This window comes from Neolamprologus multifasciatus, chromosome 16 (genome assembly GCF_963576455.1).
Source record: "Neolamprologus multifasciatus chromosome 16, fNeoMul1.2, whole genome shotgun sequence".
Classification (NCBI taxonomy): domain Eukaryota; kingdom Metazoa; phylum Chordata; class Actinopteri; order Cichliformes; family Cichlidae; genus Neolamprologus; species Neolamprologus multifasciatus.
The window spans coordinates 253,045-276,920 of NC_140454.1; the positions used below are offsets into that span (position 1 = coordinate 253,045).

At 40.3% G+C, this 23,876-nt stretch overlaps 2 protein-coding genes across 3 annotated transcripts in view; one reads left to right on the forward strand and one right to left on the reverse strand.

Annotated features, from left to right (window-relative positions):
- Window positions 1-1,775: 1,775 nt before the first annotated feature.
- On the reverse strand, window positions 1,776-10,192 carry nmi (N-myc (and STAT) interactor). Of its 2 annotated transcripts, none has more exons than XM_085135173.1 (9): window positions 10,055-10,192; window positions 9,892-9,957; window positions 8,619-8,777; window positions 8,405-8,521; window positions 6,916-7,087; window positions 6,022-6,128; window positions 4,789-4,975; window positions 4,550-4,653; window positions 1,776-3,212 (listed from the first exon to the last, which is right to left on the reverse strand). In XM_085135173.1, exons 1-9 carry the CDS (start codon window positions 10,091-10,093, stop codon window positions 3,003-3,005), a joined length of 1,161 nt encoding a protein of 386 aa, XP_084991299.1. In that variant the 5' UTR covers window positions 10,094-10,192; the 3' UTR covers window positions 1,776-3,002. The 2 variants fall into 2 exon arrangements, with proteins under 2 accessions (XP_084991299.1, XP_084991300.1); XM_085135174.1 differs by having other exon boundaries at window positions 9,892-9,954; window positions 10,055-10,186.
- Window positions 10,193-12,259: 2,067 nt separating this feature from the next.
- The window catches only part of tmprss3a (transmembrane serine protease 3a), a 33,359-nt gene continuing 21,742 nt past the window's right edge, over window positions 12,260-23,876 (forward strand). The window contains 6 exon segments of the mRNA XM_085135155.1: window positions 12,260-13,668; window positions 17,949-17,989; window positions 20,833-21,061; window positions 21,557-21,673; window positions 22,151-22,267; window positions 22,812-22,935. Coding sequence (XP_084991281.1) covers window positions 21,028-21,061; window positions 21,557-21,673; window positions 22,151-22,267; window positions 22,812-22,935 — 392 coding nt within the window. The 5' untranslated portion in view covers window positions 12,260-13,668; window positions 17,949-17,989; window positions 20,833-21,027.

The window sequence follows — 23,876 nt, forward strand, 5'->3', positions numbered from 1 at the left end:
ATGTGTCTGAATGTTGCAGAAATCAATTCCTGTATCGCTGATATCCCAGTGCTTCTGCCAAATTCACAGGATTTGAATCCTCAGTGCATGAATCATTTTCATCTGTGCATCTGCTTCCCCAGAAAGTGTTATGTGCATTAAAATTCCCACAACATATTATTTTCCCTACACTCATGTGTGGGGTGTAGGGAACACCTACACCCTACACCTACATACACACCTATAGTGTTTAATATGTCCCCGGTGAGCCTTTTACATAATTTATAGTAGTTGATAATTACTGCCTCATTTTCCTCCATCCAAACCTTAACTGTGATTGACTTGTGCTCTATATTTACACTGACTAATCTATACCATATTCCAGTTCACACAAATGTGGCCACCCCCTTCTTTTGTATCATTCCTCATAGCTGTATATTCATTTATAAACAAAGTACCACTCTGCTTTTATCCATGTTTCCATATTACATGTGGTTTTCTTTGCAGATGAGATATAAAGTGTTTTAGTTCCTACCCTTTAGCAATAAGACTTCAAGCATCCCACTGTAGAATATTTAGGACCACAATGAACCGCCACCTCCTGGCTGTGAGCTAGGATTTCTACCACTTAGCATTTCCTGAGCTGTCTCCCATCACAGACCCGTGATTCCCAGGTGTTTGTCTGTAGTCTTCACAATTATTTGGATTTTTTCAGTTTTCTTGTCTGTTCAAGCGGTGCAGTTTATTACAGCCGCCAACGTTTGAAAAACGTTTGGATGGTAGCCTTTCCTCCATAAATTTTTAAATTACAGCTACACTGTCACATTTCTCTCAGAGTTTTTAAGCACTGTGCCTCGATAACCTTGGATCCTACTATATTTCCTTTGACTTGTTCAGCTGAAACAGCTGTTGGTACACCAGAAATTACTCCAAAAACATATTTTTGTCCTCAATCAAGCTACTTCCTGAGTGAGTTGAATTATTACCTTGGATTCCTCATTCTGCTTCCTCGATGTAGCGCTACTCTGATCACTATCAGTGCCATCTGTATTTAAGGATACCTTTTGCAACTTACAGTGGCTTGCAAAAGTATTCGGCCCCCTTGAACTTTTCTACATGTTGTCACATCACAGCCACAAACATGAATCAATTTTATTGGAATTCCACGTGAAAGACCAACACAAAGTGGAGTACACGTGAGAAGTGGAACCAAAATCATACATGATTCCAAACATTTTTTACAAATAAATAACTGAAAAGTGGGGTGTGCGTAATTATTCAGCCCCCTGAGTCAATACTTTGTAGAACCACCTTTTGCTGCAGTTCCAGCTGCCAGTCTTTTAGGGTCTGTCTCTACCAGCTTTGCACATCTACAGACTGAAATCCTTGCCCATTCTTCTTTGCAAAACAGCTCCAGCTCAGTCAGATTAGATGGACAGCGTTTGTGAACAGCAGTTTTCAGATCACACACAGTGCTTAACTGTCACACTCACACATACACACATGTACGCGCACACACAGCCTCTCACGTGCTCGTGCACATAGACACAGAGTTTGCAGCACACCATGGGGGTTTTATGATGGGGTCAATTCTATAAAGCTGGCTGTAACTAACAAAGGGGTGAAGATTTTGCAGAGGGATACCGGCCTCGTCTTCCCTTCTAGAAGTGCATGCTTAAATGAAGATGAATAAAGATGAATAAAGGTTTTGTGAAATAACTACTGAGTTCCGGTACCATCTCTGGATGCCTCGCCGTATAAAAGAACTGGGGTAAAACTGATTTTGCAACAGAGGCAACAACTAATAATTAGAGGTGGGAATCACCATACATCCCACGATACGATATTATCACAATACTTAACGCACGATACGATACTGAAGAATTTGAAAGTAAATTAAAACAAAATATAATTTTACATTAAATAAAAAAGTTTTAAACTTAATTAAAATAAAATATGTTTATTGCTGCCAAAAAAAAAGTTAAACACATTTGGACAGTGAAGGAATGTCAGGATTCTTGCTCAGAAAAAGGAGCTGAAGTGAGAGCATGTTCCAGTCCACAAAAACTTTTTTTGTAACAAAATATCAATTTCTGCTGTCCCTGTATCGATACATTATTAGCAAACAAAATATCACGATACTACACAGTATCGATTTTTTTCCCCACCCTACTAATAATGTGCTAATGATCATGCTGCCCAGCCAGGAGCCACAATAAAACAACACGTGACTCTGGCAGCAGTGCTAACACTGTGGTTACCAATGCAGCTGCCACAAAATAACAAATATAACTCATGTTACTGTTTCAGGATTCATTAACTTTATTAAGCACAGCATAGAAGACAGTTGAGGCACTAGTTTAAATTGCGAGGATTTTCTTTTTACACAGGATGACGGTGTGTCTGAAAGCTTCCTTTGCAGGTTTATAGAGCTAAAAAGGGCAAGCCAACTAGCTCAGAGATAGCTGTAATAAAACTGCTGTTCTCACCTCTCAAGTGGTAATTTACCAACAGAAAATATCATGTCATCCAGCACATTACACGTTTGTCTTCGGACATCCCAGATTTACAGTTATTTACATTAACTAAAGGAAATACAATTTTCTGACTAAAATAAGTGATTAGATAATGAGATGTGAGGCTTTCAGCCTACTACCCATCCCAGTGTTTACAAAGACATGTAGTACTGTCTTTGTGTAGGTTGTCATTAATTTTATAGACTGACTGCATAAACTATCACACAGGTTCTTTTTAAAGTGATATTCAAAATTTCTTGGTTTTATCTCTTAACATAACTCAAACACCCCCAACTTTACCGCATGAAAGATTGTAATTAAATGTATTAAATGCACAGAGATAAAGTATCATCCCGATTAACCCAGCAGGAGAGCAAATAAATGAAATCTCTACAATGTATCACTTCAGGTTGAGCAAGACATTTGGAAATGATTAGAAATGTACTTTAATACAGGTGGAGCTCGTCTTACATGTCCTATATGTATTATAGGGCAGTTCATGGTGGTTCACAGACTGTCGTCCTTCTCCTCTGTGCTCTCACAGAGAAAGGCCAGCAGGACTTTCGGTTTAGCGATGTACTTGATGCTCTCTATTTCACCACCACTGTTGCTGGGCTTCTGAAAATGGATTTCCAGATGGTCCTGGAGGTCTTCCTCATCAACCATGTCCTGAATGTCATCCAGAAGGATGGTTCGCTTCGGACAGCCACAAAAGGTCTGAAATAAATCATAACAAATTGCTTTATTGTTGCTCTGCAAACTTTTAACAACTTTTACAACAACACACACACGTTTTATAACAACTTGTGTGTGGGGGTGGGGGGTGTCGTTAAGACTTATTCATGTAGGCATGTGTGTATTTGAACACATAAGAAAGCCCTCTAACGCTAACACTGTTTTTCTACAGACTTAGTAATTGTAAAAAAATAAAATAAAAATGCAAATACTGACACTTACTATGATGTTATAATATAATATTTCTATAATTATATGTTTGTTACAAGTTGTGAAAAAATTACATATTTTTGTCAGAGAATAATTATTTTACTATAGCCATAATAATTATGTATTATGAATGTTGTAAGTCATAATACACAATGACTATGTAACAAAAAAAGGCTTTTAAATTTAAAGAAGACTTGCAACTGCCAGTGTTAGTCCTCACTGTCATAGTTGACACACCCATAGTATCAATTTCAAAATCCTACGCCACCCTGTTCTCAAGTTATGGCATTTCAGAAAACTTGATCTCTGACCTTGACTTGATGTCTCGGTCACTGAGATTTAAACTTGGTAGCCGCACCTTTGGTGTGCGTAACACCCCATCAGCTCTCAATACAACTTAAAAATCCTCAAAAAACAAATACCAAGATAGCTTGAAGTAAAATATAACTATTCTTTTTTTTAGAAGTATTCTCGTTTCTGTTAATCTGAAGGTGCAAAGTTTTATACCAGTTAAGCATTTTTAGTGCTAAAGTGAAATAACTATCTTTCATTAAACTTGCATGGATGCATTTACATAATTGCAAAAAGACACAGCCTCCCTAAATATTAAAATAAACAGGAAAAATTTCTCCATATGTCTCTGTTGGTGAAATTTTAAGAAATTAGTTTCATGACACGTTGTGGATTCTGACGACTAGGCTAAGTAAAAGAAAGGAATTATCCAGCAGCAATGGCTATTTTGTTAATTGAGTTAGTGATTTCCATTAGTAGCATGGCCTTTAAAGGTACATGGGGTTTGGTAAGTATAGTACATTTTATTTGATATTTTGTATTTTGAAAAATAAAAAGGTTTGAAAGCGTCAGCTTGGGAATTAAAGGTAAACTGCCAGTGTGGGGCCTCTCTGTGTGGGCCCCTGTGTGCTCCAACAGTCCAAAGGCATGCACTGGTGACTCCAAAGAGACTCCAGGTCTAAAATGTGAGCATGAATGTTGCCTGTGTCTCTGTGTTAGTCCTGCAACAGACTGGCAGCCTGTCCAGTTAAATTTTGTACAAGTGATAAATTGTGCCAAGTTACCAAAGTGTTTTTAGTCTCAGTGCTGTAACTTACCTGAAATCTGCGCAGCTGGTATTCGTAAATAGGTCCAACCTGCACCTTCACTTCAGTGTCCAGCTCTACGTCGTACCTTCCCCTCAGGACAAGGCTCTCAGTAACTGCACACAAATGCACATACATTTGAGCATTAACATACTTAGCTTGGCTACAACTATTGTAATGATACAGAATAACTTAGAACAACTAACTAAGAATAATGTGTAATGTGGCACAATTATCTTATAGAGTTTTACCTCCAGGTTGGAGAAATGTGACACACCAAGTCCCAGTGTTCTTGTCATACTCCACTTTCTCCACCTCTCCTCCTCCTCTACTGGGCCTGGAGAAACTAATTTCCAGTCGGTCTTTCATTCTCTCTTCTGGTATGACATCGGGGACGTTGGAAACTTTCAGCTTCTTTCTGGAAACGTCAAGATGGACCTACATCGATGTGAACACACACTGTTTACAGGGTGTTGATCATTACAAAACAACACTCAGTGTAACATGGGAATCCCCCAGCAGCCTACACCTATTGCAGCATAACTAAAGGAGGATTCATGGTCACCTGATCCAGCCCTAACTATATGCCTTATCCAAAAGGAAAGTTTTAAGCCTAATCTTAAAAGTAGAGATAGTGTCCTTCTCACAAATCCAAAGTGGGAGCTGAAGGCTCTGCCTCCCATTCTACTTTTAAATGTCTTAGGAACTACAAGTACACCAGCAGACTGAGAGCAAAGTGATGTACTTTGGTATATGGTAGTATGAGGTCTTTAAGATAAGTTGGGGCTTGATTATTCAAGGGTTTGTGAGGATTTTAAAATTATATATATATAAATATAAAAAAATTATAAGTGGAAGAAAGCGGTCCTATATATCTGTTGACGCCATGCTTTGAGTTTATTATTTGTGTTTTATTAATTATAATATTTACTGTATAGTATGTTCTTTATGTTGTCACTTAGGTTTTCATATTCCAGCTTAATTTTCCATTAGGTTGTAGTTCTAGTTGTTGTTTGTCCCAGGAGGTCATTTTTCCTGCTCTTTTGTGTTCTCCATGTCAAGTTCCTGTGTTCCTTGTTTCGTTACTTCCTGTTTTAATTTGTTAATTCTGACCCTGCCGCACACACACAGACACGCACACACGCACAGAAGGCCATATTTTCCATGGGAATGACTCAGGATGAATCTAGTTCTGTATTGTTAGGGTCTTAACTAAAGCCTAAGAAGTATTTTTAGGAAAGTATTCTCTGTGTGTCATCACAGCAATAAGTAATCCTGGAGATGTGTACTGTCTCACTCCTACTCTGTGGACAGATTTTAATGACCTGACAGTGTTACAACTGTACAAACTGTAGACAGGAAACTAGAGACACAGTCAACATAAAAAATAAGGCTCTAGTTGCTTTTTCGTTTTAGTTGTGAACCTGAGGCTTCATTTTCTAGCGGAAGCATAAAAAACCCGATGATACTGTTGCAGCATCTACCTCAAACTTCACAGCAGGATCCATGGTGATTCTTCTCGGCTTCACGTCCAAACTGCTGTTCTCACAGGACACAGAGCACTTGGCAATTTTCAGGATCTGGCGAGCCACTGCAGACCAAGAATATGACAAAAAGATGTGTATCATTTGCAGTTGTACTGAGAACTCCATGTTGTAAGGTCTGAGTCATGATCGGGTTCATTTGGCTAAGCAGGTTGATCACAGAATAATCTGTCTAGGTGTAGTATAGACACACTATGATAGGCTGACTGTCTTCCATTGTCTCTTTATTCTTGTCTCTCAAGTATTTGATTTTATTATAGCTGCTGTTGCAGAGATTTTTGATCTGATCCGTTTATGCTGACATGATGTACGTTAAACTAAAGAGATGAACATTCGTGTGGCAGTTTCAGATACGGTCCCAATCAAAGTTTAAGACCACTTGGAAAATGGCATAAAAATCATAATTTGCATGGTTGGATCTTCACAAGGTTCCAATTAGAGCTACAGCATGCCACAAGACGCCATGGGAGTGAGACAAAACATTTTCTTGAGCATGAAACGTACTGAAAATAACGCTTCAGTGAAACTGGCTGTTTTACAGCTGATCCAAAGTTTACGACCACACCTCCAAAAAACCCATCTGTCTGTCTTCATTTAAATTGCTTTTTTCAGGTGATATTAAAAATAAGAAATCATAATTTCATATTTAATATCTGAAAGTGAAATTCTGTTTTTTCACTTGAGCATTTAACTGTCTTGTATGTGTCTTTTTCCAAGTGACAGTGCAAACTGTCATTGTATAAATATCTTACACAGCAAAGCATTTTTGGTTTTATTAACATTAACATAAGTAAGAATGAACCATATAGAGTACTGAAGTCAAATGACGTCTACCTTTCTCCTCCTCAAAGGTGATGAGAGCCTGTCCTCCCTGCAGAAGCACAGCAGCTCTCTGGCTGATGGTAAACACTCCTCTGATTGGCTGACTGTCCTCGTCACCCTCTTCCCTTGTCTCTTTATTCTGAGAAATGAATTTCACCTCTGTGTCTGGGATCTGGGCGTAGATCTGGACAGATGGGACAATACAGAGTTACAGGCCGTTATCTGTTTCAATGTGTATACAGCTGTGGTCAGGCGTTTGTGTCCACTGATCAGGAACATGAATGTCCTGTGGGAGGTGTTGCGGGAGTATGGGGTGTCTGGCCCATTGCTACGGGCCATTCGATCCCTATACAACCGTTGCAAGAACTTGGTTCGCATTGCTGGCAATAAGTCGGACTCGTTCCCGGTGGGTGATGGGCTCCGCCAGGGCTGCCCTTTGTCACCGGTTCTGTTCATAATTTTTATAGACAGGATTTCTAGGCGCAGCCAAGTGGCGGAGGGCTTTCGCTTTGGTGGCCTCAGAATCTCATCTCTGATTTTTGCGGATGATGTGGTTCTGTTGGCTTCATCGGGTGAGGGCCTCCAGCTCGCACTGGAGCGGTTCGCAGCCGAGTGTGAAGCAGCGGGAATGAGGATCAGCACCTCCAAATCTGAGGCCATGGTCCTCAGCCGGAAAAGGGTGGAGTGCCCACTCCGGGTCGGGGATGAGTTCCTGCCCCAAGTGGAGGAGTTCAAGTATCTCGGGGTCTTGTTCGCGAGTGATGGAAGAAGGGAGCCGGAGATCAACAGACGGAATGGGGCTGCAGCTGCAGTAATGCAGATGCTGCACTGGTCCGTCGTGGTGAAGAGGGAGCTGAGTGTAAAAGCGAAGCTCTCAATTTACCGGTCGATCTACGTCCCTACACTCACCTATGGCCACGAGCTGTGGGTAGTGACCGAAAGAACGAGATCGCGGATACAAGCGGCGGAAATGAGCTTCCTCCGAAGGGTGGCTGGCCTCTCCCTTAGAGATAGGGTGAGAAGTTCGGCCATCCGGGAGGGGCTCAGAGTAGAGCCGCCGCTGCTCCACATCGAAAGGAGCCAGATGAGGTGGTTTGGGCATCTGACAAGGATGCCCCCTGAGCACCTCCTTGGTGAGGTGTTCCAGGCATGTCCCACTGGGAGGAGGCCCCGGGGCAGACCCAGGACACGCTGGAGAGATTATATCTCTCGGCTGGCCTGGGAACGCCTTGGTGTTCCCCCGGATAAGCTGGAGGAGGTGGCTGGGGAGAGGGAGGTCTGGGCCTCTTTGCTTAGGCTGCTGCCCCCGCGACCCGGCCTCAGATAAAGCGGATGAAGATGGATGGATGAATGGATGGATGGATGGATGGATGGATGGATGGATGGATGGATGGATGGATGGATGGATGGAAATCCCATAATTACCATCACATTAATGCCCGTGATTAGTGTATGTAAATGTGAGCAGATGGACAGATCTGAAAGTGTTCCTGGTTTTTACCTTGAATTTCTGCTCTAACTTGCGGGACTCTGTCTTCTTAGCCTCCAGTTCATCCTGACATCTCTTCAGTTTCTCCAGCAAATCTTGATTGTATCTAGTCAGCTTCTGGATTTCATCCTATGGAAAAGAATAAAATGGAATATTTGGTGAGAATTATGTACTCTCAGTTTCTCTGAGTGTAGTGTAGATGTTACACAGATGACAATAAGTGTACCTGAACTGTTCTCATGCTTTGATTAAATTCATCCTGGGTCTTCTGTTGGTTTTTGACACAAGCGTTCATCTCCTGCTGTGCATTTGACTTGGCATCATCTTCCTCCAGCTTTTCCAGTATCAGCCTGGCTTTCACATCATCCGCTTTTTCGAATCTAGCCTTTAAGAGCAATAGGTGGTGTTCAGAGAGAATACAACTGGAGCTGTGGGAAGTCTACAAAGAGACTACACGCTATTCAAATAAAATTATTCTCTCACTGACAGATATTTAAACATGGCCAAATATACTCAAGTCATTCTGAATGATATAATACCACTGCTGATAAGTAAGAAAAGTACAGAACTGGAAGAGAAACAAAGCTTTACTTAGTTTTTATGTCCTTATGAGGAAAAAATGGAAGAAATAGTTTATGATATAAATTTAAAAGAGAAATCCTAAACAATGTTGTGCACTTGACTCACTGACGAAACTCAGTATTCATTTTGTATGTATTTTAGTTGACATTAACCTTATGTACCTTTATTTATTTTCTATATAAACAGGTTCCTGAGCAATCACTAATCAAGATCTGTACTGATCACTGCAATTGTGTAGGTTTCACAAGATAATGGTTCTGCCCTTTACAAACTATGACCAATCTTTCCCCCAAACAAAAGACTAAAACAGTGTTTATTCATTTTTGCTGGTGCTCACTTCACCTGCGCCTCGTTTGCTAAAGTGTGAGCCATCAAAAGTTCAAAAGCCATCAAAATAGTTTTTAGTTGAGCAAATATAGACACAGCTACACCCTCTATGGAATGTTGCCTGAGCCCATTCCGCCTGACTTTCACTGCTGCTTTACGGTTTCTCCCCGTTTACTGCAAACTGCATATTCTGTGCAACCAAATATAAGTAACCATTTAACTTTAAGCTCAAATGCGTAAATAAAATGTATCCAATGATGTCTCAATGCTAATAAATGTATATCAATGGAAATAATGACATTTATTATATTATGGGCATTTAGATAGATTCTCTCAGGCTTTTCAGTAGTTCCGGACTTGCATTCACTGATCTGAGAACTGTAATTACTATTTAAATCACTCAGATCACTCACGGTACTCAATAAAAAAAACACCTTCTTCTATAAACGGAGGATGAAGACACTTCCGGCTGAGCAGTTGTTAGCTCTCAGCGTTTTCTCATAAATTTATTCTGACGGTCGTGAACTTATTTTACTATTGAACTAAAACGCTGCGCGACTTCACAGCTGAAAATGGAAAATGTAGCCTACCTTCCATTCCTCCAACTCTCGCTTGGCCTCCTTTAGTTCACCGTCTTTATCCAGGCCTCCTTCCTTCTGCCAAGAAAGAAAGACGTCGTTAACTGTGGAGCACTTGTTTGTTCTTAGACGGGCTAAAACAAGCAAACAAACAGACGAACAGATTATTACTCACCTTATCATTTAGCGATCGACTGCCGAAGACCTCAGCCATGATCTGATTGACAGAAAAGAAACAGATATGAAAACTTCACTTAGTAGCTACGATCCAAAAATCAGCCAGCTATGGCTGCACTGCCTCTTTTCTGTCGAAGTCAGAAAAAAACAAAGTGCCCCTGTTGTGCCACAAACAGCTCCAAATCAAAAGTGAAAGTTACAGCCTTGTGTGACGAGCTTCCCGGTATGCAAGGGCGTAGATTTGGCATGGACGGAAGGGACGTGTCCCCACCAATATCCAGCAATTATTAAATTGTCCCCACCAATAATTTGATCTCTTCGAGTAAAGAAAAACAAACCCGATAGTAAGAAAAAAACGATCTGTCAGCGTCTCATTCAGCGAGCGGAGCAGAAAGAGTTAAATTACGTTCTCTACTGGATTCCTACGTCATGTGACAAATATGGCCAATGTGATTGGCTGAGCCTTTCAGGGAGCTCTGTTTAGTTTCAGCAGCGGCAAACCTGCGCTGCGAGGAGGAGACGAGGATGGCAGCAAAGAGGAAGAACCTGGATATGAGAAATTGTTTTTCAAAGAAACCTGTAAGTCACTTAAAGTCAAGTTCACTCATATAATGTGTCCGTCACAATAACGTTACAGGCTATGTTAGGCCATACATGCCAACACTCACGATTTTTCCGGGGAATCCCGAATTTCAGTGCCGCTCCCGAAAATCTCCCGGGGCGACCATTCTCCCCCCAATTTCTCCCGATTTTCCACGCAAAAATGAAGCCAAAATACCCCGCTTGTGGAGGCTGCCATCTTGCAAATTTGGAGCCAGAGTCTGCGCAGTAGTGACTTGAGGTGGAGCGACTGTGTAACACTCCCGCCCACACACCCGCTGGACGTGACCGCAAACACGCCCCCCTACACTTTTTACGTAGCCCGGCTGCTCGAGTTTTTTTGCTGGTTTACCGCGACTGACGACTCGTTTAATTAAGGTAAATACAACCATGTCACTGTTATAAAAAAGACACACAGCTCATCATCTTATAGTTCTGAAATCACTCTGTTGTTAATTCGTTTGCTAGATTAGCCGCTAGCATACGCACTGTGTTGGAGGCTTGTTGCTAGCTAGTTAGCGATGCTATACACCTGCTATTCTTAATAGTCTTAAACACTTATGGGTTGTTTTTTTTAAATCCATTTTTAGACAGCGATGAGATCAGCTGCACACTCCACAGAGGCCCAGAGTTACTGTTAATATCAAAAATATAATGCTGTCCTTTGAGATTCTAACATAAGACTGAGTGTAATGTATCTAAAACTGTTTAAATCTTCAGAGCCCTCTACATCCTGGTAACATGGAGACTTTAAAAACATCAGCAGAACGTTTCAGTAGTGTAGTCTAATTTGTTCTTTTCATTTAATAATAGAGTCCATATTATATCAACAGCTACATTCACCCTGGAGAGAAACTAGTGAGGGAGACCATCAGGACCAAGCTGGGTTTCTGGGTCCAGAGGTTTGGAGAAACTTCTTGCCTTTCTTTCATCACAGCTGTCCTGTGCCATAAGTTCTGTTGACCCGCTGTAAGAGGCATCATTTAAGAAACACCAGGAAGACTGAAGCTCATGGCATTGATCAAGCAGGACTCATGATCTTCACCAGCAGCTCCCTCACAGGGAAATCTTCAGCACTCCTCTGTAGGCCCGCCCCAGGAGATGGATAAACCCAGCATTTCATCAACACTGTGATGAGACCTTTGGTTTGTGTAATGTTATAAATACTCGGATACTCCCCAGAGGCTCCGGACTTTTACATAAAGATATTATATTCAGTCCTGTAGAAAGTTATATATTTAAAAATATGTGATCCTCTCTGGTTACTCTGGTATGAATAACTCTGAATCACTTTATGGTAAATAACACACTATGTGTAAAAAAAAAAAAAAACTGTGAAAAAATTCCAGATGACAAGTTTGTAGTTCAACATAGAAGTGACGACCTTTGACCTTCATCTGGATTTATTTAATTGTGTTAGAGAAACTCAAACGGGCTCTTCATGCAGCTGAGTACATCAAGTGTTTAAAACGGAAGCTGTGCAGGTCTGAGATCAGCAGCTCTCTGAAACACCAAACAGGTCCTGTTAATGCTGATATATATATATATATATATATATATATATATATATATATATATATATATATATATATATATATATATATATAGTGACACAGTTACATGAGTGATTAATCCTTTTGTTTTTTTGTCTTTAACTTTATCAATAAAACAGCTGCAGCTTTCACTACAGCACGTGTGGTACTTTAACCTTTGTACTGTTTTCATCAGTTCATTTTGCAGTTAACATGTGAACATGTTGGATGATCTGTCTGCTGTCACTCGATGGTGCTGAGGTCTGAATCTGAGGGCAGCTCCTGTAATCACAAAGACAACAGAACCATCAAATTCAGATATAAATTTTATCCCTCAATATTGAAATAAAGCTGATTCTTCTGTCCTCACACACTCAGGATCTGAAGTTCTTCTCTTACATTTTTTTCAGTATTACAGTACACTACAGTAAGTTAATCTATAGTTCCTGATTAAAGAGGAGTTACTGAAGTACAAAAATTGTTACTGTCTTTACAGATGTGGCAAGAGACTGAAAACATGCTGTTGTTTGCACATCTTTAATATTCAGCTCTGCACAGGAGCTGTGCAGAGTGCCGAGTCCTCATTATAGCTAGCTAGGTCTCAGGAGCTAGCTAAGGACGGTAGTTACGGATTAGCTTACAAACACGTTTAACTTACCGAAAAAGTGCAGCGGGGCCTCGGGTACTTCTGTCGGGTAGTCCAGTTTACTGAAGAACACCTCAGGCTGTCAGGTTAAAACACTCGGTCGTGTTTTCGTAGCGTAAACGCTGGGCGTCCTCTCAGAGCCTGCGCTCTATCTGCTATTCCCGGACAGAGATACGCAAGCTTCTCCGTGACTGCAGCTGTCAGTCAAAGCTCTTATGATGACGTTTCACCCCAATTTAACATCACCGCGGTAGGAATTAGAATCAAACTTATGGGAAAGGAGACCCATTGAACATCAATCAGCGTGATGAGAACTATTGAAAACTAAGAAAGAATCTTTGGAAAAAAATTATCTAAGGAGAATTAATTTATTTTAGTCTGACCCCAGTCCCATCCGCTAACATGGAGGAGGCGGGGTTTCTGACCTATACTGCAGCCACCAGGGGGCGATAGAGACGTTTTGGCTTCATTTTTGGGGAACTGTCGCGTCGTCCATGTTTTCCACAGTCAACGGGCTAGACCGCCGTCCAATTTCACAGTCGCTCATTTCCGGTCTACCCGGCTTTCCGAGGACCCGGCCCACTTAGACCACAAAGGCCGGGTCCTCAGGTGGATGCAGCCTCTGAATTTGGACACCCCCGGCCTGTTTCCGGCCGGACAGTAATAACGGTGACATTTAACTTATTTTATCCGACCCCACAATGGAGTAAAGTTGTGAAAAATGGCAAGCCTCGTCACAAGCTGGAGAAGGTTAATTCGGGTTCAGGAATGCATGCTGTTACCACTGGACACAATAAGAGGCCTGGACCTGTATCGATTATTGGCACTGGAGCTGTGAGTACAATCAGAACTGTGAAAACTAAATTGCTGAGCGTGTTTGCCACTAAATTTGCCCTGGATGTAGATGCAGAAACTCTTGCTCTGTATTTGAGAGAGAAACTCAAAAGAGATGTGACCTGTCAAAAAAATTGCTAGTAAACGTAGCAGGTTCGGCTCTTTCAAGGTTACTGCTGAATGTAATGATGTGGGTGAAATGTACAATCCTGAACTCTGGCCCGAAGGAGCTCTGGTCCGGCGTTTTTTATGAACCTCGTAAGCCCGGTACGGTGGTGCCAAGCTCAGGGGATCCAGCAGGGGAGATAACTGCGCCTTCTGGTACCAACGTATCAACATGAAGATGTCTATTAGGATATTATCTTACAACTGTCGTGGTCTACGTTTGGGACAGAGTGCAGGGGGCAAAGCTCGACGGATTGTTGTGGACAGTCTGCTTGCAGAATGTGACATTTTATGCTTGCAGGAGACATGGTTGTCCAAACAGGACCTGGGAAAACTTAACTGTCTAAATGCAAGTTTTTTGGGAGTGGGGGAATCAACAACTGATCTCAGCACAGCTATAGTCAGAGGCAGAATACCTGGAGGGGTTGCTGTGCTCTGGGATAAAAAAAATAGACCCTGTGATAAAGCCCATTAGACTGGATGTAGACTGGTGTATTGGTATACAATATACACAGAACAATAGTAGTTTTATCATTCTTAATATTTATACTCCCTATGAATCTTGTCAAAATGAGCAAGAATACCTCACTAGGCTGGCTTTTATTAATGCATTTATTCAAGACAACGATACTTACAGCATATATGTTTTGGGTGATTTTAATGCTGATCTCACAGACAGCAGTTCTCGGTTTGCTAACCACTTAACTCCCTTTTGTCAAGTTAATAATCTTATCTTGTCTACCAAAGTGTTACTACCTGCAGATAGCTATACATACATAAGTGAAGCCTGGCATAGTACATCATGGCTGGACCACTGTATCTGTACAGCTGATGGACATGCAGCTTTAGCAAACATGACTATTAGGTATGAGGTAACTGTGTCAGATCATATACCTTTTGGTTTTACTGTGAATGTGGAACTAATGCCAGCAACAACTGTAAATAATATTGCTAATATTGCTACCAGTGTAAAATTAGACTGGTCAGCATGTAGTGAAGATGATTTCTTAGCTGATCATAGTAATACCGATATACATCTGAACAACATTTCTTTGCCCAAAGAAGCTATTTTGTGCAAGGATGTCAACTGTAAGAATGCTGTGCATAAACATTTACTCTGCTCCATGTATGATGATATAGTGACTGCTCTGTATGAAAGTGGTACAAGTGGCTGGAAGACCTAAACAAGGCCCAGAATTTGAACAGAAAAAATGTGCGAATGCCAGATATAAGTACGCTGTTCGCTTTATAACTAAAAATGAGCAAATGCTGAGAGCAGATTCTTTGGCCAGGGAAATGCTGTGTAATAATATGGCAGATTTTTGGAAAGAGGTGAAAGCTCTTAATAACTGTAAACCATCTCTACCATCAACTGTTGAAGGTGTTTCTGGGGCAGATAACATTGCAGCATTATGGAGACAGCATTACAGTGCGTTGTTTAACTGTATAAAAAGTGATCCATATGAGGACAATCTTGACATGAGTAATGACACAATAAGTGTAAGGACACATGAAGTATATGAAGCCATTCATAGGTTGTCTGATAATAAAGCTTCTGGTTTGGATCACATCACTGCAGAACATTTAAAACATGCTAGTTTAAGGCTAGCTCCTCTTTTAGCACTCTGTTTCACTGGGTTTATGATTCATGGCATATTACCAGACTCAATGCTGTGTATTTTACTGGTACCAGTTATGAAAGACAAAGCTGCAAAAGTGAGCTGTTTGGATAATTACAGGTCAATTGCACTAGCCAGTATTTTATCTAAGGTGTTAGAAAGAATCTTGTTTGATAGAGTTAGTGTGTTCATCTCTTCTCTGGATAATCAGTTTGGCTTCAAACCAAAGCACGGCACTGACATGTGCATATACTGTATGCACTCAAGGAAATAGTCAGTTTGTATAGGGCTAAAAATTCATCTGTCCTCATGTGTTTCATTGATGCCTCTAAGGCTTTTGATCGAGTGAACCACAAAAAACTTTATGATAAATTGAAGACACGAGTTCCTCAATACATCGTGAGGATTCTCTCTTACTGGTACGCTCATCAGAACATGCAGGTTAAATGGGGAAGCAGTATTTCTGCCCCCTTTGGTGTCAGCAATGGTGTCAGACAGGGTGGGATTTTGTCTCCAATTTTATTTAATTTATATGTTGATGATTTGTCCATACAGCTGAGAGCCTGTAACACTGGGTGTATATTAGGTAAAACATTGATAAATCATCTTATGTATGCAGATGACCTGGTTGTTTTTAGTCCAAGCAGTGCTGGGTTACAGGATCTTCTTAATGTCTGTACTGAATATGGTGTGCAATATGACATTGAGTACAATGCTGCTAAAAGTGCTGTTTTGATATGTAGAACAAGCAGGATAAACAGCTAAATTTCCCTTTGTTTAAACTGGCATAAAAAACTCTTGAAGTTCATAAAAAGGTGAAATACCTCGGTCACTTTATTACTGAGCAAATGAATGATGATGATGACATATACAGACAACGATGTAAGCTCTATGTGCAGGAAAATACTATTGCACGCAAATTCAGCTTTTGTTCACTTCCGGTTAAAGTGGCTTTGTTTAAAGCGTATTGCACACCGCTATATACTGCCCCCTTGTGGTCATCCTACAAACAATGTAGCATGCTGAAGCTGCATGTTGCATATAATGATGCGATGAGAATCCTTTGCAGGATACCTAGAAGTGGTAGTGCCAGCCAGATGTTTGTAGCTGTGGGTGTTTGGACTTTTAAAGCGCTTTTAAGAAAGTTAATGTTCAATTTTGGAGAACGACTGGATGGTTCGAGTAACAGTATAATTTTAGCACTTACAGATCCGGCAGTGAGTGGTTCCCGTTACTCATCCAGTCTGAGAAAGCACTGGTTAAAGTGTTTGTGTATTTATTGATTTATTTTAAGTAATTGTGTTTTATGTATATTATGGTTTTATATTTTTACAAATGCTTTATATACTTATTTATATACATATATATATTTAATGGTTTATACCTTGTGTTCAATTCAATAAAGATTGAATTGAATTGAATTGAAAATTGAATTGAATTGAATTGAAATAAACACTGTAAGATTCAAGTTTTTTGTATATATACGTACATGTATATCCCCCCCAGCCCCTTTGAATGTCGCCCTAATTCTGAGGTCTCAAGGTTGGCAAGTAGGTGCTAGGCTTGGTCCCAGCCCCCGATCTGATAGAGGGCAGTAGTGTCTAAAATGTTGCATAATGTTGCTGAGAGATCTTTTACTTTGTGGTAATCTTAGATGAGTAGTTTTATGGACAAAACCCACCAGATCATTCAGTGTTCCCTTAGTGCTAATGTTTCAGAGATGTTGGTGTACTATAACTGAAGTAATGTTGTTAAGTCCTTAAAGTTATATTCTTTTATTGTCATGACTGTATTTGAAGCTGTTTTTACTTTTGTATGATACCTGATTTATATGGAATATGGCTGAAGTAAACTAAAGCCTGAAATAATTAGCCAGTCATTTGTTTAATAGTAATTTAACATTATATAATTCACATATAAAACTATGAATTGTAATTTTAAACGGTTTAAAAGCATGTGTAATAGCATATGTAGGCAAGTATATTTCTCCTTTTTTTTTTATCACGAAGCAAAAACAAAAAGGAAAAAATAAGAAACGGGGCAGGGGTCGATGGCTGAATCATCCGTCCCCACCAATGCCACAACCAAATCTACACCCTTGCTGTAACCCAACCCACAGAGCAGGAGATACAGCGTCACCTGATCTTCATGCTGTGTGGGAACATTTACCTGCTCAGGTGTCAGTTTGTGTCAGAGCGGAGGCACAGCAGGAGGGCAGCCATTAGGACAAAGAGAAAGGAGGAAAAAGGAAAAAACAGTGATCATAATGAAGAGATATTAGGGAGTTTGAGGTCTTATGGTCTTAGTCAAAGTGTAGCTGAGTGTGGACGATGGCATGATGACTGAAGACTGTGAGAAGATCAGTACGTTGGACATAATTTCGAATTTAGGAATCCACTACATACAGCTTTTGTCTTTAGGACTTGACTTTTATATCTACTCTCTCAGTAACATCTCCAGTTACCTCTCTGTAGCGCTGTCTCTTTATTCCCACAGGTCCTGCTGCGAGTGCTGATAACACATCATCCACCTCAATAGTAAGTGGGCAAAATCGAGTACATGAGAAACTTTGTATTTTCTTCTTCGTTGAAGGCCACCAGGGGTTATGTAACATCCATGCCTTAGACATGAGTTACTATAATGTTACCAAGAATTGGCTTCAGAGTGACTAACAAAGCTACTGTGTTTTAATCTAAAGGTTGTAAATGTAAAATAATAAACTATAATCATACGGTTCACTTGGAAGACACAGCTGTTCAGGCTTTCCTTTATTTAGTTTTAACTATTTACACCATTTTAATTGCTGTTTCTTATTCTGTATTTTAAAGCACTTGTGTTCATAAGCAGGGCTATATAAATAAACTTTACATTATTTTAAGCCATTTGAACATATTTTCACTAAAATAATTTCCTGACAGTTTGTTATCGATCTGAACGGTGAATTATAAATTTGTTTAGTGATATAAATACAATTTTAAATTCATATATTCAAAATCTCATTAATCTACATTTACAAGGCAACAACAAAGAGACATGTGTTTTTTTTGCAAATCAAGAAAAATAAGGACATCTGTCATTTTCAGACAATTCTGTTAAAAACAATTCCATTTTATTGATATAGCTCCAAATCACAATAGCAGTCACATCAAGGCGTTTTATATTGTAAGGTAAAGAGCCTAGAATAATATAGAGAAAACCCCAACAATTAAACAACCCCTATGAGCAAGCACTTGGTGACAGTGGGAAGGAAAAACCTCCCACAGAGCCAGGCTCAGGGAGGGGCAGCCGTCTGCCACCACTAGTTGGAGGTGAGTGGAGAGACACGGGACAGAAATTAATAAGAGAGAAATAAGTTAGTAATTACTAATGATTAAATGAAAAACGTTGTGTAAGCCCATAGAGAGTAAAAAAGGTGATTGAGTGCATCAGGGGAGGCCACCCGGAGGTTGCGTGCCCCTTTGCATATTGCAGCGTAACAAAGGAAGGTTTTAGGATCCAGCCCTAAGTATATGCTATATGCTATAAACCAAAGCTGAGTAACATATGTCTTTTTCAGGAAGGTGACCAGACACCGCTTTGTTAGTCAGGCTTTTATCTGAAAGTAACAAGAGAGATATTTCATTTCAGGGCTATTTGCCAGAGATTCTTGTAAAACTTGCTGTTAATCTTGTAAAGCTCCAACTTTTACGACCAGACTGTCAATCTTTTCCTTCTCTTAAGAGATTTTTGTGCCAATCTGAAAGTGAAAAGTGAGGATAATAAGGGCAAAAATGTAAATAAATTTAATCCGAAAAAAAGAATTGTTTTGGTTATAATCAAACCCCAATCAACTAAAGAGCGTTTGACAAATGAATACATTCACCACAACCTGCTCCCTACATCACACTTGTCCCCCGGCATGATGGCTCATCTAATCCCAGCCAATAGAATTTCACCTGTTAATCAGAGGTCTGTTCAAGTAAATTGTCTTGATGCACGCTCAATCATCCAGGTAAGGAAATCACAAAAGGTTGATTCAGTTCATCTGGACGTAGCGTTTTCATTGGGCTAAAATGTTTTCGTCATCATCCAGGTGACTTCTTCAGTCTCAGCTGACTGCAGGTTTCCAATCTTATAAACAGTACATAATGACTGGAACTAGCACCAATGAATTTACAATGGGCAGTAAGTTATTGATAATTAGTATGCAAATTCTCATGGACATTGATCAGCAACCAATGATCAATGTCCATGAGAACCATTCACAGAGAAGACACATTTCCAAAAGCAAACGCACTTGGTCGATGCTGAGAGCGGTCCTGTTGCTGAGGTTGGGGTCATCCTGTAATCTCTTACAAACTACCTCCAACGCTTCAGTGACTGGTATGCAAGTGAAGAGATGTAACATCGTACGAGAGCATGGTTTCATCTGCCTCCATCTCTCACGTCTCACAAAATTTTCTCATGATAGTCTTTCTAGTTTGGCAGAATCGTGCACCTACCCATGTCTGCCGGATGTCATTACTAAGTGACGTGAGCGCCACATTACAATAAGTAAGCCAAACGAACAGCACGCAGCAAATAAGTCAAACGTCCTTTGTTGCCTGGTCTTAGACTTTTCTTGCAGAGCTAGATGAGCTTTCTCATTCAAACACCTTTTGAAAAGGATGTTTGTTGTTGTTTATCAATGGTCATAAAATTTGCATCTTAATGATCAAGGAACTGACCTCCCGGCCCATTGTTCGTTAGTGGTGCTAATGGTGCAGTCATTGTGCAAATGTACTGAAGAAGTCACCTGGATGAGTGACGACTCGTTTCTCCCACTGAAAACGTCCAGATGAACAGAATCAAGTTCATGTAAATTGTTGACAGGTGGACATAACCACTGGAATTTGCATTTTAAGTTCTCAACATTAGCAATTTGGCAGGGACTGTTTTGTTTGTTTGTTTGTTTGTGCTACAATTTATCATATTTTGATGAGAGGGTGGAGCGTTATGTTATCTGCCTTGTTTAGCAAGTTTGATTAACAAGCAGCATTCATTACTTATATAGTTTTAACACACATACTTGCATACTTGTTAATCCAGTGTTTAAAACAGTTATAGCGGCCAGTGTCAGCTGACCTGTGGGCCTGAGCAGTCATGTCCATGACTTATAGTTCAATTAGGAAAACAATTCAACTAATCATCAGGCCCAGATGTTGCTGCTAGCCCAAGCTAGTTCTGGTTTACAGCAAATTTGGGTATTTAGACGTTTTAGTTTGACAGTCACACATAACACAAACATTTTTCTAGCAAGTCTTGCGTTGGCTGTAAATGTCACATAGTTTATCAAATAAACTGAACATTGTTAGAGTTGTATTGTATCTGATTTGCCTTTTTTTTTCAATCTTACACGTAGGAACCAAAGAAAGACGCACCAGAGCAACCAGGCTCCTCCACGATAGATGTGGTCTCGGTGACAGAAGAAGACCTCCCTACTGTCGAGACCCCCACCAGTCTGAACATCAGCCCCCTGGGCAGCTTTGTCATTGAGCCACAGTCAGGGAACTATTGCACTAAACCCGCAGATCCCCAACCTCCACCCAGTCCAGCCATGCCCATTACCAAAGTGCAGCCATTTATGCATGGTGAGACGCTGTGATACTCTAGGAGTGAATATGTACTTGCATGACATAATGGAAATATTACTGTTCAAGGCTAAAACTAAAAGGAGATCAGCACAAACCCAACTAAATACAATGCAAAAGATCTTTTACAGATTCAGCGCTTTCTTACATGAACGTCTTTACGTCTCCCTTTTTAAAATGACTTTTACAATTTGTTTTCTACCAAAAAGGTCTGAGTAATATTGAAGAAAATTATTTTGACAATCGTCTTGAAAAAATGTCAAAATAATCTTGCTGCTAGATCAGTGTTTGCAAAAGGACACAGTGTGTTTCCTCGGCTCAGGAATTAAAATGCAAGATGTAAAATGCGATGACTAAATAAAGCACACAGTCAGTGTAATAAAGCCTAAACTTAAGAGCCATTTAGTGTTGGAGATGAAAAACTTTTCAAACTCAGGTGCTCATATTGTATATTGTTGGCACAGCAAATTTTCACTAACCCCCGTCTGTCCACAGAAGATGACATGGATAAAAGCTGGAAGAGCAGAATCTTAGCCCATCGCTTTGCCATTCTGATATTCGCTGTTTGCTGCATCCTCGGGGTGGTTGTCCTGCTCAGCGTTGGCCTTGGATGTAAGGAGCTCAGTGCTGTGGTAACTCTCTACATTTTGCAAAAATGGAGCCACTGAAGTGTCAGGATTGTTGCACGTTCAATATGTCACGTGGTTGGTGGTCACAACCTTAATAGGACTGTGTGAAGAATGATCAAGAATGACAGAGGCAGAATTTAGTGGATCATTATTTTTATTTATCAAAGCTCTAATTCACAAAACTTAACATGGCAACTCAGACAGACTCACACAAATTATTAAAATGTTCAGTAAATAATCAATAAATACAAAAAATACTGAAACAAAAATAACATTTACACCACACAAGCAACAAAATACCTTATTACAGACCAGCAGAGGTGTTCCTGCCTGGTGCCCACAGGAAAGAATGCAGGTTGCCCATCTTTTCTCTTTATGTCTGCAGTATTACCAAACACTGAACAAGATCATTCAGTACTTCTAGAACCTTCCTTATCTACAGTTTCATCTGTGCCTACAGTGGGCCTGAGGTGTTCGGGGAGGTTTCAGTGTGGCTCCTCGTCTCAGTGCATCAACAACATTTACCTGTGTGACGGAAAACTTCACTGCATAAATGGGGAAGACGAGCTTGGCTGTGGTGAGACACACACACACACACACACACACACACACACACACACACACACACACACACACACACACCGTATAGACTGGAAGTGTTGTTTAGTTTTTTAATATTTCCACATATGGAAATACAGCAACTGTACGTTTAGCTAGCAGACACATTTTGTGTAAACTGTGCAGAAATATTTGTGCTTCTGCTGGGATTTTTTAACAGTTTGAAATGAAGTGGCCACACCTTTAGTGACATCTGCAGCACCACAAGCATGAGAAGAAAAAAGGATGTGTTGAGGGTGTAAACAGGTTGTGGGATGACACTGTTTTCATATTACTGTGTGAGTTTCTCCGTGTGGTCAGCTCACAGCAATGCCAGCCTGCAGGACAAACACACAGGATCCCATACAACCAGGCCTGGCTCTGCTTAGCTCCTGAGCTCAGATGTGCTCAGTTGGCATTAACTGAAGATGCCAGAACAGCAGTTCTATGTTTTAGAAAACAGGATAGTGTACCGTCTCCCTTCTTGTAATTTCCTGCCCGTGTCGCATGTGTCTGTCTCTCAGTGCGTCTGAGTGGCAGAAGTTCAGTCCTGCAGGTTCAGATGCAGGGAAAATGGAGGACAGTCTGCTCAGAAGATTGGAACAACAGGCTGGGCAGAGTTGCCTGCACGCAGCTTGGATACTCCAGGTTACACCAATGTTTCATTCATTTCTGCAGTGTCTAGTTGTCAGGCTGAGATGATGCATTTCTTATTCGTGTCCTTTTTTTGTTTAGCACATTTTCTTGTTTTGGGTGGACTTTTAAAAAGTGTCCCACTGCTCCAAAGGTGGTGGACCAGGGGCCCATTTGACCAGAGTAAACCATCTCCAATTAAATTACAGTACAGTTACTGCAGTAGACTGGGAAACTGTCTGGGATGTATTTGGTTTATTAACTTGTGGAAGATGGAACATCCATGAATACTGTAACATCTGAGATACTGATAATATAGTACTAGAGATACTATATGTCAAAAAATATGAAGAAAACTTATTCAGTTTGTGTCCAACGTCATCTGCAACTGACATCACTTCAAAATAATGCTTGAAGGAAAGGATTGCTTACTTGGTTAAATGGCTGTTACCTTGAACCCTCCCTCCTTGTGTCCTTGCTCTGTTCACATCAGTGATTTAAATTCTGGGGCCATTTCATCTGGTTCTCTGTGACTGTGGTTCGATGTTTGGGCTTGTTATTATGCTGCAAAATGAATTTGGGTAGTTTGGTTTATGCTGGCAGCAGAAGATAAACTATAAAGACTGCTGAACCAAAAATGTATTTAAAAATGAAAGTAACAGTCAAGCTTTAATTGTATAGCACGTTTAAAAGACATCAAGTGTCATGCAACTAAACTCTTACTGCACATAAGAGAGTACAGTAGGAGTTTAGTTGGAGCATAAAAACAACTGTTTACAGAACTTTTATCATTCCAACTACAGTAAGAAATAGATGGTTTAGGTCACAGAGTAATTATGGTTTTGAAACAACAGTAACCGTTGGTTTAACAAAGACAATTTGGCAACGTGCATCACCTTCAGAGGAAAAGACAAACAGGACTGTCAAACCCTGAAATGTATCTGTGTGAGCCGTAA